General features: G+C 38.7%; 2 protein-coding genes across 2 annotated transcripts; one reads left to right on the plus strand and one right to left on the minus strand.

Annotated features, from left to right (window-relative positions):
• Positions 1-7,372: 7,372 nt before the first annotated feature.
• Positions 7,373-9,097, minus strand: LOC103426838 (uncharacterized). The gene is made up of 3 exons (XM_008364919.4): positions 8,517-9,097; positions 7,922-8,107; positions 7,373-7,835 (listed from the first exon to the last, which is right to left on the minus strand). Exons 1-3 carry the CDS (start codon positions 8,997-8,999, stop codon positions 7,551-7,553), a joined length of 954 nt encoding a protein of 317 aa, XP_008363141.2. The 5' UTR covers positions 9,000-9,097; the 3' UTR covers positions 7,373-7,550.
• Positions 9,098-11,180: 2,083 nt separating this feature from the next.
• LOC114822996 (uncharacterized) lies at positions 11,181-11,900 on the plus strand. The gene has a single exon (XM_029098256.1). It carries the CDS (start codon positions 11,181-11,183, stop codon positions 11,898-11,900), a length of 720 nt encoding a protein of 239 aa, XP_028954089.1.
• Positions 11,901-14,709: the final 2,809 nt, after the last annotated feature.

Here is a 14,709-nt window from a genome sequence, read left to right on the forward strand (position 1 = left end):
TTGCAGATTTTCCACGAAAATTCGTGTTTGGATATGGTGAATCGGTGATTGGTGAGGGACTTGTTCTTCTTCTTGACCTTGAAAATTCAAGAACACGAGTAACTCAATTTTGTAAACGCACACGCATCGCGTGCTAATTCCAATTCTGTTAACTAACATGTTGAATTGACCCATTGGGTCAATAGGCAATTTGGATTTAAAATGTGTTTTTATTGACTAGATTGATGTTTCATCGCAAGTTCACATGGTATGTGTTTGATTTCAATATTTCCCACGTTGATTTTTGTTTTTGGCTTCGATTCGCCTCGTTTTATTTATATCATTTGAATGAAGATTTATAATGAAACGTGCTAATTTCGGTCATAATAATTGGTCGTACTTACACATCATTTCAACTTCAAATTGATTTTAGGCCCAAGAGTTAGAGCAAGTTGGGAGAGTACAAAACCTAAACTTTAGGCTCTTGGGGTAGATTTAAGCAGTAAAAATTAAGACTTACGAACATAAGATTTCACTGTAGTAATTGGTAAGACTTGAAAGTCATGCTATCCATACTCTTATAATTGGACCGCTGAATTCGATCGCAATCATCGATCCAACTTGAATATATACAAACTAATTGAAGCTTACATGTATTTTCGTTGTGCGAATTGTTTGAAGCATATGCAGCCAAATTGATTCTTTGCATGTTGAAGTTTCAAATTTGGATAATTCGTATTAGAGGCATATTAAACACGACTTTTAAGACCATAAGCAACGTACACAAAACACGACTTTTATTAGAGAAATGCCTTACATGCTATTCTTATGTGCTATATATTAGTGTCCATAAAGTTCTTTTTTTTATAATTTTTTATTTAGAGTTGTGGTGGCTAAATTGAATGGATTGGGATTCCATTTGGATTCAAATTGTGGAATCTAAGGATCCTCACATCTTAATCATTCATCGTGCATTGTGCAGTAAAAAATGATTTGACTTTTTTATTTCAAATTAAACACAAATAGTATCTGACGAAAACTGGTCGCACTATATACGATGAACGACTAGGATGTAGAGATCCTTAGGATGCCCACAAAGTAAATCTAGAGAAGACCCTCTTCCAAATTGAATATATTAAGTGGTTATTGACTGGCAAATGATCACCAAAGGTGGCTACTAAAAAATCATATGCCGATTATTTAAATTATAATACTCCCTAGTGGGAATAAAGGGGAAATAAAAGTTGTTGGAGAAAGAAGGGTTCATGCTTGAGTCAATATATTTTTACAATACATTGTTAGGATAAACTCAACTTGTAGATTTGTCAACCTTTGTAACACTTAACTACTTTGACTTTGAAAAATCACTATGGATGGTGCAGACAAAAAAGAAAGAAAATGTACGAAACCAAAACTTAGAAAGAAAAAAAATTACCTATTAGTATTGTTTTTGTTGCAGTATTAAATTTTTTAGGAATGCAATCGTATAAATCTTAATAGATTATGCATAGATAGTTTCTTAGTTTTCTAGTTTTACTTGTGTTACTTAGATAGTTTCCTAGTTTTACTTGTATTACTTGAAGAGCAAGTATTATTTATTTCTTATTAGTGTAAATAAAAATATAAGAATAAAAAATCACACGATAGAACTCTCAAACTCTCTTTTTTTTTCTCTGTTTGCCGTCGACCCTCTCTCTATATTTTATCTTAGTAAAATAGGCCTTCAACAAATTTTTGTTTTTAATTTTTATTTTATGTATTCTTCCATGGATATATCTTCCAGTGTATTTTCACCGCCCCTCATCCACATACTCATCCCTATCCTCTCATATTTCCCCTTCATTTTAATAAAAAAGTAAAAATTAAAACAAAATAATTATCAAAGACTAATAGTTAATTAGTTTTTCATTGTTGTCTAGTTTCCTTTCTTCAATATTTTTTGGCAAATAAGGTTGCTGGTTGTCTATGCTAAATACTGACACTAGAACATAATTTTGTTGTTGGGGATTAAATTGGGCTTTAAGCATGGTTAAGGCCCTATGATTTTGAGCACATCATAAAAGAGATGCAAATTCAGATGCAGCTCCTTCACTGTTGCTTGTTACCCAACCTTGAACCCAATATATTTAACCCAAAAAAAAAAAAAAAAAAAACCCTTGAGCCCAATATAGAAAAGAGAATTGCGGATGATCCGTGGGGAAGAATATCTGACGATTGTGAACAGCCAAGCCGAGTTTACGGTTGAACAGGCTTTTTTTTTTGGAAGTTTTAATAAAACACTTCCGGTACTGTTCACTTTTAACGAAAAACTACATTTTTACCTTTACCTGTCACTATTCACTATCCCTTTAAAAATGACTTTTCATTAAAATGGAGGTTTTTTTGGACTTTTCGTTAGTTTTCCTTTTTTTTTTTTTTGTGGTATGAGAGAGTAGATTGTTCAATGTGTGAAGAAGATCTGACGATTGTGAACAGCCAAGCCGAGTTTACGGTTGAACAGGCTTTTTTTTTTGGAAGTTTTAATAAAACACTTCCGGTACTGTTCACTTTTAACGAAAAACTACATTTTTACCTTTACCTGTCACTATTCACTATCCCTTTAAAAATGACTTTTCATTAAAATGGAGGTTTTTTTGGACTTTTCGTTAGTTTTCCTTTTTTTTTTTTGTGGTATGAGAGAGTAGATTGTTCAATGTATGAAGCACAACGGTCACACGTGCTCTATGTCACTCAATATGTGTTATCCACATGTTAGGTTTCAAAATTCTCCACACCTGAAAGAGCATGTTGATAGTGCATCCGACATTAGAAAAATGAGGAATCTTACATGTACTTACAAATAATTTGACTACTCTTCGTAACTACAACTTTCTTTACGTGCACATAGGTCAAAACACATAAAAGCTCTTTGCAATAGTGATGTTGAAAACAACTATTTACATCGTGTTTGGGAACGGTGAGAAAACACATAACAAAAATGTTATTCATTTACAAATGGTTAATGCTAGGGAAGTAAAAAATTTTAACTAAAATTTGCAAACCAAATTATGTTTCACCAATAGGAAATAAACATATTAATCAACACTTAAGTAACAATTCAATCATCAACAATCATATCATTTGGTTTACAAAATTTAATTTAAAAATTTGGTCTCCTTATCATTACCATTTTTACGAATATATAAATAAAAGTTTGTTGCAATTTGACGGTCTTTAAAAGGTAAACGAAACACCTATTTACAATAGATATTGCAAACCTGATTTTGATGTAGTTAATTTACTAAACAAACAATCCTTTGGGAGAAAGGAAAAAAAAAAAAAAACCCTTTAAACATCCTCCTGAACTAAACATCCCCTCAAAAGGAGGGTATATAGTTCAAAAATAATTAACCAAATACAAAACTTAAAACCTTCATTTCCCACATAATCATTAGCATTCTTAAACTCAATGCTATAAACAAATTAATACTATATGCTACAATGCATACTTCTGCTTGGTATATATTAAGAAGTATTGAGAGTTAAATTGGTAGCTAGCCTTTCAAAGTATGACTTGTTCAACCCTATAACTTCATAGGAGAATTCTCGAAATACACCGACATTCAATGCTATTAGATCCTTAATGGTTGGATCCTTTATTGTACATTCATTCGATGTAATGCCATACATCGAAACATAGTATAATTTTCACTCCTTGAGACCTAGTCTTTCCACGGTAGCTAGTAAATAGTTTCCCAAATCTATAAACAACAACAACAACAACAACAAAGCCTTTTCCCACTAAGTGGGGTCGGCTATATGAATCCTAGAACGCCATTGCGCTCGGTTTTGTGTCATGTCCTCCGTTAGATCCAAGTACTCTAAGTCTTTTCTTAGGGTCTCTTCCAAAGTTTTCCTAGGTCTTCCTCTACCCCTTCGGCCATGAACCTCTGTCCCGTAGTCACATCTTCGAACCGGAGCGTCAGTTGGCCTTCTTTGCACATGTCCAAACCACTGTAACCGATTTTCTCTCATCTTTCCTTCAATTTCGGCTACTCCTAATTTACCTCGGATATCCTCATTCCTAATCTTATCCTTTCTCGTGTGCCCACACATCCAACGAAGCATCCTTATCTCCGCTACACCAATTTTGTGTACGTGTTGATGCTTCACCGCCCAACATTCTGTGCCATACAGCATCGCCGGCCTTATGGCCGTCCTATAAAATTTTCCCTTGAGCTTCAGTGGCCTACAACAGTCACACAACACGCCGGATGCACTCTTCCACTTCATCCATCTAGCTTGTATTCTATGGTTGAGATCTCCATCTAAATCTCCGTTCTTTTGCAAGATAGATCTTAGGTACCAAAAACGGTCACTCTTTGGTATTTCCTAATCTCCGATCTTCACCCCTAACTCATTTTGGCATCCGTTTGCACTGAACTTGCACTCCATATATTCTGTCTTTGATCGGCTTAGGCGAAGACCTTTAGATTCCAACACTTCTCTCCAAAGGTTAAGCTTTGCATTTACCCCAACCTGAGTTTCATCTATCAACACTATATCGTTTACGAAAAGCATACACCAAGGAATATCATCATGAATATGTCCTGTTAACTCATCCATTACCAACGCAAAAAGGTAAGGACTTAAGGATTGTTGATGCACAAAATCAGTGAGGACTTTGGTACAACAGAAAGTATTAAGTTTGTGATCTTCACTAGATTGCTCCGGTCATTAGTGTGGAAAAGTATGTAAATGGATAGAGACAGGAAAGCAAACACAAGATGTATGTGGTTCACCCAGATTGGCTACGTCCACGGAGTAGAGGAGTTCTCATTAATTGTGAAGGGTTTACACAAGTACATAGGTTCAAGCTCTCCTTTAGTGAGTACAAGTGAATGATTTAGTACAAATGGCATTAGGAAATATTGTGGGAGGATGATCTCGTAATCACGAAACTTCTAAGTACCGAAGTGTGGTATCTTCTTCACTTGCCTTATCTGTCTCATAGGTAAATGTGGCATCCTCTCTGGAAGTACTCTTCCTCCATCCAGGGGTGGTATCTTTAACTGGTGGAGATGCACAAGGTAATGTATCAATTTCACTTGAAACTTACTTGTAGTTTCAGGCTTGGTCAAGCACGATACAAACCATGTAGTAGGAGTCCCCCAAGTCGCCGAGCTAGGGGATCTGCTGAAAGAGGTGATAGACAAGGTAAGCAATCAGAGCTCCAAGCAATCAGTCCCAGATCAGAAGTTTGATATCGAGTTCCGGCTTATTGTTCTCATTCTCCCTATCTTGCAGGTAGCATGAAGGATAAAGAGAAGAAAAATGAGAAAAGATGATATGAGATACTTTTGCTTTTGAAGAAGTAACTTTCCACAGGCTTATTCTTGAACTGGGCTAGAGGGTTTTCTGGTTTCCTCTAGAGTATAAGGCCGACTGAAGAATTTGAGGGTCAAAACAAGTCCATCAAATCTAGAGTATGTGCGACCCTGCTGATATGGGATACTTTTGCTGTTGACAAAGTAGTGGATGTATCGGTACGTGTTCTGTTACGCTTGTCTTCACATGCTTCCTTGTATCCTTCTCACTTGCCCTATCTGTTCCTTAGGCAGATGTGGTATCTTCTCTGGAAGCATAAGATGTTGAAGATGAGTACTCGAGAGCAATGCCAGGTAAGTAATCAGGTAAGGGGTACTAGACGGTCAGTTCCTGACTGGAAGCTTGATTCCAAGTGCTGACTGATTGCTCTTTTTCTCCTTGTCTTGCAGGTAAGAACAAGGCCAAAGGAAAAAACATTTTCCTAAGATTGATTCCAAGTGCTGACGGTTGAATTGTATGGTTTCAGAATCAACGATATTCATCTCATCTTTCAGTGGTACTATAACGATGGACATTTTCCTAAGATTGGCTGATCCAACAAGATCACTCAAAGGACAATCATAGTTCGAAGCCTTGACTAATGTCTGCAAATTTCCAAGAGTAGCCAATGGCAAGACTCTCTTCTCTGCTGCTCTGAAACTTCTAGCTGGTAAATATAAGTGTCTCAATTGTCCCAAATGTCGAATCACATTGTGCAGATTTCTGAAACTCCTTTTCATCTCTTTAAGCTTGTAGCAACGTAAATCTAGAGTTTGCAAACATACCAACTTAGACATAGATGATGGAAATCGTGTTACGAAACAACCCTTCAGACTGAAAAACCTCAAGTGCACTAGATTCCCAATTGTGCTCGGTAGCTCTACTCTTCCAAACTCTTCCAAACTCAAAACTCTAAGCAATTTGAAATTCTGGAACTGGAACCGTGGTCGAATTGGTTTTGGTCGAATTGGTCTTGCATACCGTAGAAGCAATGTGATAGACAGCTCACGTGACTTAAAGTATAACAAAGACCTAAGTTGACCATCTGTTGGGGGAGTTAATATATCACCTATTTTGTAATAGATGACATGTCTTCGAACTTTACCACTTGGTGATACCGGGGTCGCCCTGCCAAAATCTGAAATATGGAAAAAATTCTCATGTTTCGCCTTTAACAAGCACAGATCTCGCATAAGATCATGGAGGAAAAAATTCTCCTGTTCCTGATTTTGATGTAGTTAATTTACTAAACAAACAAGCCTTTGGGAGAAAGGAAAAAAAAAAAAAAAACCCTTTAAACATCCTCCTGAACTAAACATCCCCTCAAAAGGAGGGTATATAGTTCAAAAATAATTAACCAAATACAAAACTTAAAACCTTCATTTCCCACATAATCATTAGCATTCTTAAACTCAATGCTATAAACAAATTAATACTATATGCTACAATGCATACTTCTGCTTGGTATATATTAAGAAGTATTGAGAGTTAAATTGGTAGCTAGCCTTTCAAAGTATGACTTGTTCAACCCTATAACTTCATAGGAGAATTCTCGAAATACACCAACATTCAATGCTATTAGATCCTTGATTGTTGGATCCTTTATTGTACATTCATTCGATGTAATGCCATACACCGAAACATAGTATAATTTTCACTCCTTGAGACCTAGTCTTTCCACGGTAGCTAGTAAATAGTTTCCCAAATCTATAAACATTCAAGGAATTTTTTGACATTTTAGTATGAGATTGTAGTTAGTTAATGCATGACGAAGAAAAAAAAAACACTACGGGTAACTGTGGGTACTAAAATATTCCAGCTCTCAATTCTTATAGCTGAGTCAGCCAACAGGATCCGCATCGTCGCAGCCAAATCCTGAGATTGTTTCCAAGTCCTAAAGATCTGCATTTGTCATTTAGTATTTTTCTGACTCCATGCACATTAATTTTCTATAATTATAGAATCCCTAAAAATCAAATAAAAAAATTCTTGAAACTTAGAGAGAGAGAGAGAGAGAGAGAGAGAGAGAGAGCGAGAGAGAGAGAGATTATACAAATAACAGTCATTTTATCACTTAATGACTAAGAGAAGACAATCAATCAATTCACTAATAGAGTAGTCTCTTATGCGAACAATATTGATGTGCATCAGGGGCGACAGGTCAACTGGTAGATCAAAGTCGCTCCTAATACACACTTTTTGAGTCCGCACCTTAGAATGTCCATTCACTGGTAACTACATGTGTTCTTCAAAGCAATGGGCACATTCATCTTCTTAGAATCCATAACCACCGAGCACTCGACCTTCTTGTAGAACTTGGGCTTCACCAATTTTCCCAGAACATAAGCTCTCGACCTCACCGTGAACCTGAGTGCGAACGGCACTGGTTGAGTGGGTGCACCATTTAAGCTGCCCAAGTTTGCTCCCCCACCGTACAGTGGAATTCTATTTCCTACTAATGTTATTGTAATGGATCTCTGACTCTTTCTCGCCTGGTAAAAGTTATTTATCTGCAAAACCCAATAAACAAATTCATCAAAGAAAAAATGTGGATAATATATTAAAATTTTAATTAAAAATGGTTAGGGTTTCTTACAGTTCCAGTGGCTACAGAGAGTTGAGAGTAGGAGAGATCCAGAGGTGTTGATTTCACATGGACACCGAAAAATGTAGCAGAGTTACGAAGGGTGAGCTTCACTGTGGAATTCATGGACACCATGCTGGTGGCCACTCCTGAGAAATCCTCACCAGCTTGCACCACAAATTGATCAAATAGAATGCTCTGCATGTAACACATTTTCAAACCAAATTTATGAAAAAGATAAAACAAATTAAAAAAAAAAAAAAAAAAAAAACCCTTGTTAATAATTTTTCTCACTAAAAAAATGAAAATATATAGAGTTATACCGGACACCAATTTTTGTTAATGAAACGTAGGCAAATTATCGACCAAATAATGACTAAAAAGCCGACCGAAATTGCGGACAAAAACCCGATTAACAAATTTCAATCTTAATCCCTTTTCCCCAAAAGAAGAAATAGAGTGTAATTGACTGATATCGAGCACCAATCTACAGTTCATGAAGTGGTTATTGACGAAATGTACACAAAATATTGACTAATGATATTATGATCAGATAGAGTAGATTGATACTCGAAAGGACGATCTTTAGCATGCAAAACTTATATACCTTCATAGTGATGATGGGCTTCTGGGATCGACTTGCACCCCACAGTATCAAAGAAAAGAGAGAGAAAAGCACAAGGAATCCCCCAATAAAAGCAAGGAAGTAACACCTACGAGTGAGACCATGAGGGTTTCCATCCTCATCGAGAAGCCCTTCTTCTTCAATGGAACCAAACTGATCTTTCCATGGCCTCCAACCCTTGCGGCGGGAACCGCTACTGCGGCTGCTCTTGCTGCGGGAGCCGGAGAAACGAGTGGAGGCGGACTCCCGAGAGTGAGGACCAAGAGAAGAGTTGGAGTGGGAGTGAGGGGGTGAGCCCATAGGGCTGCGGACGGGGCTGGAGTTGAAGGAGTTGGTGGTCTTTTCGCCATCATGCGAATCGCGCGATGGACTCTGGACGTAGTAGACTGCGCGGCGCGGTGAGCGCGCCGGAGAGGACTGGCTGAGGCTGCTCACCTCGGAGTCAGTCTTGGCCAACACTGACATTGTTGTATTTTTGATAGATTATTTTCTCACGGATGAAGACTGCTCAAGCTTTTTGATTTTGTTGTTTATGAAGTAGTTTTGGGTAGGGAGTACTCTGCATGAAACAGGTTTATTATATTGTTTCAGTTTAATAATACAATGTACCGCCGGTGAACATATTTTATGTAAGTCCTTTTGGTATTAGAATCTCTGGAACGTACGTTGTAAGGTGCTGCACGTTGTGTTTTGTTTAGTTTACTGTTTTCTGTATCGTGTTTATATGAAGGTAATTAATAGGGGAGTGGACTTGACAGTGTGCACTGCCATTTTGCTAATTTCTAGTATTAAAGTATGAATTTTGTATGGGGTATTTTATAGTCCTTCACCTACTTCTTGCGTTGGAGAGAATTGATTGAAACGTGTTTCCAGGTCATGCAATATTTATGTTTGTCTAACAACATAAATAATTATGATTCTAGATCATGCAATATTTATTTATGTTGTTAGACCAATACTTATATTGCGAAGTTATGATTTTTAATTATCTTAGTCAAAACGAGTAATATAGTGCGGTATGTTTTTTTTCTTTTTGGTCGGGTTTAAATCTTCGACAGGTCTTATCAAGACCATTGTATGCACACTATCCTCCTATTTGTACATATTCTCTTTCAATCAATGAACGAAATCAAGTATCACTTTGGAGTAGAAAACATTTTCCATTAGTAGCTTAAACCTACCTAGCCTAATTTTATCACTAACCCTAGCACCTAGGAAGCTCCACGCACCTCAATATTTGTATCCGAGTTTGTGCTAAGTTATTAGATAGTCTAACCAAAAAACATTTCACTCAAATCCAAATCGAAAAAGGTTTAACCGAGCTTTATTTTGTTAATGCTATTCAAAGAAGTTCTATCAGATCTTGTAGGAATGGAGTAATTGAAGTGTTTAGGAAGTGGCTAGGAAATTAGGAATGTCGGTGGAGGCCATTTGTTTAAGAAACTATGTGTTGCCTAAGTTTAATGCCTTGGGCTGAAAATCCGATACAGCAGTGCATCAAGACACCCATTTTATGGTGAGTTCTTGTAGTCTTCACGACTGTAGTCAAAAGACACTTGCATCATCTACTTCCCAAATATAGGCCCAATGTCTAGTAAAAAAGTCACAAACATGTGGTTTCAGTTAGGGTATCTGAGATCAAAGAGAAGAACAAAGTGAAAAAAGAGTTGAAAAGAGTTGGAATTATAAACGTTTAATATTGAGAAACCGATTAACGCACTCTTTTTTACCTTGAATTTTTTTTTCCTTTTTTATTTTTCAAAAAAATGTTTGAGCCATTGGATTGAAGAAATCAATTGACAAAATCAAAATTGGAGAGTGTAGAAAGATAAAACAGCAAGGCAAAAATTATTTCTTTTATTTTAATCATACTGTTAGGTCCAACATCTAGGGGGCTTGCCAGGAGGTTACTGTTAGCATCTATGATGGGATTTTGTGCATTGTCTAATAGATTGACTGTGGTCATGAGGGCTGGTGAATTGCGGCAGGGCTCTAATCAGGGTGTCCTTGTTTGATGAGAGCAACCACACCTGCCACTTGAGGCGCAGCCGTTGAAGTGCCTGATACAACATTAAATTTGTTGAACAAAGAGCCTGACTGAACTTGTGCCACTGAATTATTTGAGGTCTATGCCACCAAGACTAATGAACCAGAGGCTAGAATGTCCGGCTTTAACACACTCGGGCAGCTCGAAATGGCCCTTTAGAGCAATAATTGTCTACTTTTTATACCTATAAATGCTGCTGGAAACAAGCTTTAAGCGTGTTGATCATGAGTCAATATTTGGAAAAAAGGAATGTAAATAATAGGAGTCCTTTTTAAGTAGGTTTGTATTAAAGCTTTTGTTTCCTTGTGGAACTTAGATTGTACATGTATATATTTCAGAACAAGTAATACAAGAAAATATTCCGTAAAAGTTCTATTTGGTATCAAGAGCAGGCCGAAACCCTAGTACGTTCCGCTGTGCGTGGGTGCCTGCGTTTTTTCTGCAAATTTTCTGCAGAAAACAGTGTGGGCCGTGAGTGTGTTTTTGGCTGTGTGTGAGCCGACTTCTCTACACAGTTTTTTTGTCTGTGTGGTGTGGTTGCGTGTACGTAGTATCGTGTTGATTTTGTGTTGATTTGGTGATTTGGTGAGCAACACCGAATGGACTCAGGAGGCAGTGGCGTGATGCGGTTAGAGGGCAGTAACTCAACCAATAATCAAGTCGTGAATCCTATCGTTATTCAGAGTGATGCGTCTGTTGTACCCAATACCGTGAAGTTAAATGGATCAAATTATCCTCTTTGGTCCAAGGTTTTGGAGATGCACATCGCTGGACGCGGTAGAAAGGGCTTTGTGACTGGGAGTACCAAGGAGCCTGCTGAGACTAGTGCTGAGTATGAGACGTGGGAGACAGGGAATGCAATAGTAAAAGGGTGGTTGATCAACTCCATGGAACCTACTATTATGGGTTTTTTCATTCACCTACGTACTGCTAAAGAAGTGTGGGAAGAGGTAGCTCGGACCTATTATGATGGGTCAGATATTTCTCAGATTTATGAATTAAAGGTTAAATCGTTCAGACTCCGTCAAGAGGGTCGGCCAGTTGGTGTGTATTATGCTGATCTCAAGTCCGTTTGGCAGGAGTTAGATCAGCGGAGACCAATCCAGATAGTATGTGCAGTGGACCTCAAGACGCTTCGAGAAGAAATTCAGATTGATCGTGTGTACGCCTTTTTGGCAGGATTGGATGATGTGTTTGATAAAGTGCGTAGTGATATTTTACGTACTCAACCTTTACCTTCTGTTGAAGAGGTGTTTTCTGTTGTTCGACGTGAAGCTCAACGACATGCTACCATGATGGGTGGAAGTAACAATCAATGAGGGTTGCCGTCCATGGCAATGATCTCTCGGCCAGCTGGTACAAATCGTTCTAGTAATTCTTCTAATCAATCTTTAAATTCTCGTCCCTTCAACCGAGAAAATAAAGATGATTTGAAGTGTAATTTCTGTGGACAAACCCGTCATACTGAGGATACATGCTTTGCTAAGCATGGGGTGCCTGATTGGTTCCCAGAGTTAAAGAAAAAATTGCGTGCCAAGGAGCGTGGAGCAGCCGGGTCCAGTGGAGGCCGTGCCTCCCTTGCTGCGGCTACACCCACTGTTCAGAAAGCCGTGCCTAGCCCCAGTGACTCTGGTCAGAATTTGTTGACTCGTACTCAGGGTGCCTCGTCGTCCGACACAGGTACCATGGGACATGTTCTCTTAGCCTCCGAGAAACAGCACCATACAGGTTGGATTCTGGACTCTGGGGCAACGGATCATATGACATATGATAAAAATATGTTTCAATACATGACTACATCTCACATGAAAAATATATCAACTGCCAATGGTACTTTGGCACCCGTGTGTGGTGCCGGCACTGTGCATCTCACCCCGTCACTTTCCTTACATCATTGCTTGCTTGTTCCGTCTTTATCCCATCACCTATTATCCATACCACAGGTTACTGAACAATTGGATTGTGTTGTTCTAATGTATCCGTCTTTTTGTCTACTCCAGGATATTCAGACCAAGGAGATAATTGGGCGTGGCACTAAGAGAGAGGGGTTGTACTACGTGGACGACGTCGTTTCTGGAAGAGCAAATGCAGTTCGCGCGTCCCGGTCTAGTAATTTACAAGCAGTGTGGTTGTTGCATCGTCGGTTAGGCCATGCATCTTTTGGGTATTTAAGGCATATGTTACCTAGTTTATTTAGTGGAATAAATGAATCAGACTTACATTGTGAAGTATGTATTCTTGCTAAAAGCCATCGTGCTTCTTTTCCGCCTAGTATGAATAAAAGAGCTTTACCGTTTGAACTTGTGCATTCTGATGTTTGGGGACCATCTCCGGTTGTTACTTCTTCTGGGATTAAGTGGTTTGTTACGTTTGTTGATGATTGCACTCGTATGACGTGGCTATATGTGTTAAAAAATAAGAGTGATGTTGGTATGGTATTTCGGAATTTTTCTCAAATGCTTCGGACCCAATACTTCTCTGTGATTAAAGTTCTTCGTTCTGATAATGGTGGTGAATATATTAATCGTGAGTTGTCAGAGTTTCTTGGTGATCAAGGCATTCTCCATGAAACAACCTGCCCCTATACTCCACAGCAAAATGGGGTGGCTGAACGGAAAAATCGCCATATCTTAGAAACGGCACGTGCACTACTTCTGGGTGCTTCTGTTCCTAAGGTTTTTTGGCCTGAAGCTGTTACTTATGCCGTCTACGTGATTAATCGTATGCCTTCTCGGGTGGTTAATTTTCAAACTCCTTTTCAAGTCCTCACTCAACATGTTCCTGTGGTGTCTTCTCATACTCTCCAACCCCGGGTCTTTGGGTGTGTGGCGTATGTGCATATTCAGAAAATTCATCGCACTAAGTTGGATCCATGTGCACTTCGCTGTGTGTTTGTTGGTTTCTCCTCTCACCAAAAAGGATATAAATGTTATCACCCTGCGACTCGTCATATGTATGTTACCATGGATGTGACCTTCTCTGAATCAGAGTATTTTTATGCTCCCGTATCTTCATCTTCAGATCACCAGGGGGAGAGCTCTAGTGATGATCTGAAATGGTTGGACTTGGAAGGAATCCCTGTGGTTGATGCCGTGCATAATGGGGCAGTGATCATACATGCCGAGAATGATAAATCTGCAATTGTTGCCGCGAGCAGCATGCAGTCAGAACCGGTTCCAGATGAGAGTGACCCCGAGAGTGATAAATCTCCAACAGTTGTCGAGAGCAGCCTGCAGACTGTTGCCGAGAGTAGCATGCAGTCAGGACAGGTTGTTGACGAGCCTACAAATATACCCCCCTCTCTCTCTAGCTCCACAGTGCTGCCCAATGAATCTTCTCTGGATATACCTGAGGTAAGTATTGTGGATGATTATGTAACTAATACAAGTAATGATGTAAATACATATAAGCTGCCACCCAGACAAAATCGGGGTGTGCCACCTAACAGGTTTTCTCCGGAAGGCAAGGTGAAGTATCCAATAGCCAACTATGTCTCATGCAATGGTCTTGCACCAGAGCGCAAGACTTTGGTGGACAATATGGAGGCTACTCGAGTACCAACCCGTGTGGAGGAGGCTCTAAAGGATCAAAAATGGGCAAACGCAATGGATGAAGAAATGTTGGCGCTACAGAAGAATAATACATGGGAGGTGACGTCTTTACCAGAGGGAAAAAAAACAGTTGGCTGTCGCTGGGTGTTCACTGTCAAATACAAAGCCAATGGATCAATCGACAGGTACAAAGCAAGGTTGGTAGCTAAAGGATACACCCAAACATATGGTGTAGATTATCAAGAAACGTTCTATCCGGTTGCCAAGATGAATACAGTACGAGTTCTGATATCTTTAGCTGCTATTATGAACTGGCCATTAAAACAGTTTGATGTGAAAAATGCCTTTCTTCATGGGAACTTGGAGGAAGAAGTATATATGGACTTTCCTCCTGGGTACAGTACTGGTAGAAGTACCGGAGTATGTCGGTTGCGTAAGTCTCTTTATGGGCTTAAGCAATCGCCTCGTGCATGGTTTGATAAGTTTACTCAAGTTATGAAAAAGATTGGGTATTACCAAAGTCATTCTGATCATATATTGTTTGTCAAACGGAGACAAGAAAAAGTGACGGCCTTAA

The sequence above is a fragment of the Malus domestica genome, chromosome 02, assembly GCF_042453785.1.
Source record: "Malus domestica chromosome 02, GDT2T_hap1".
NCBI classification, from domain to species: domain Eukaryota; kingdom Viridiplantae; phylum Streptophyta; class Magnoliopsida; order Rosales; family Rosaceae; genus Malus; species Malus domestica.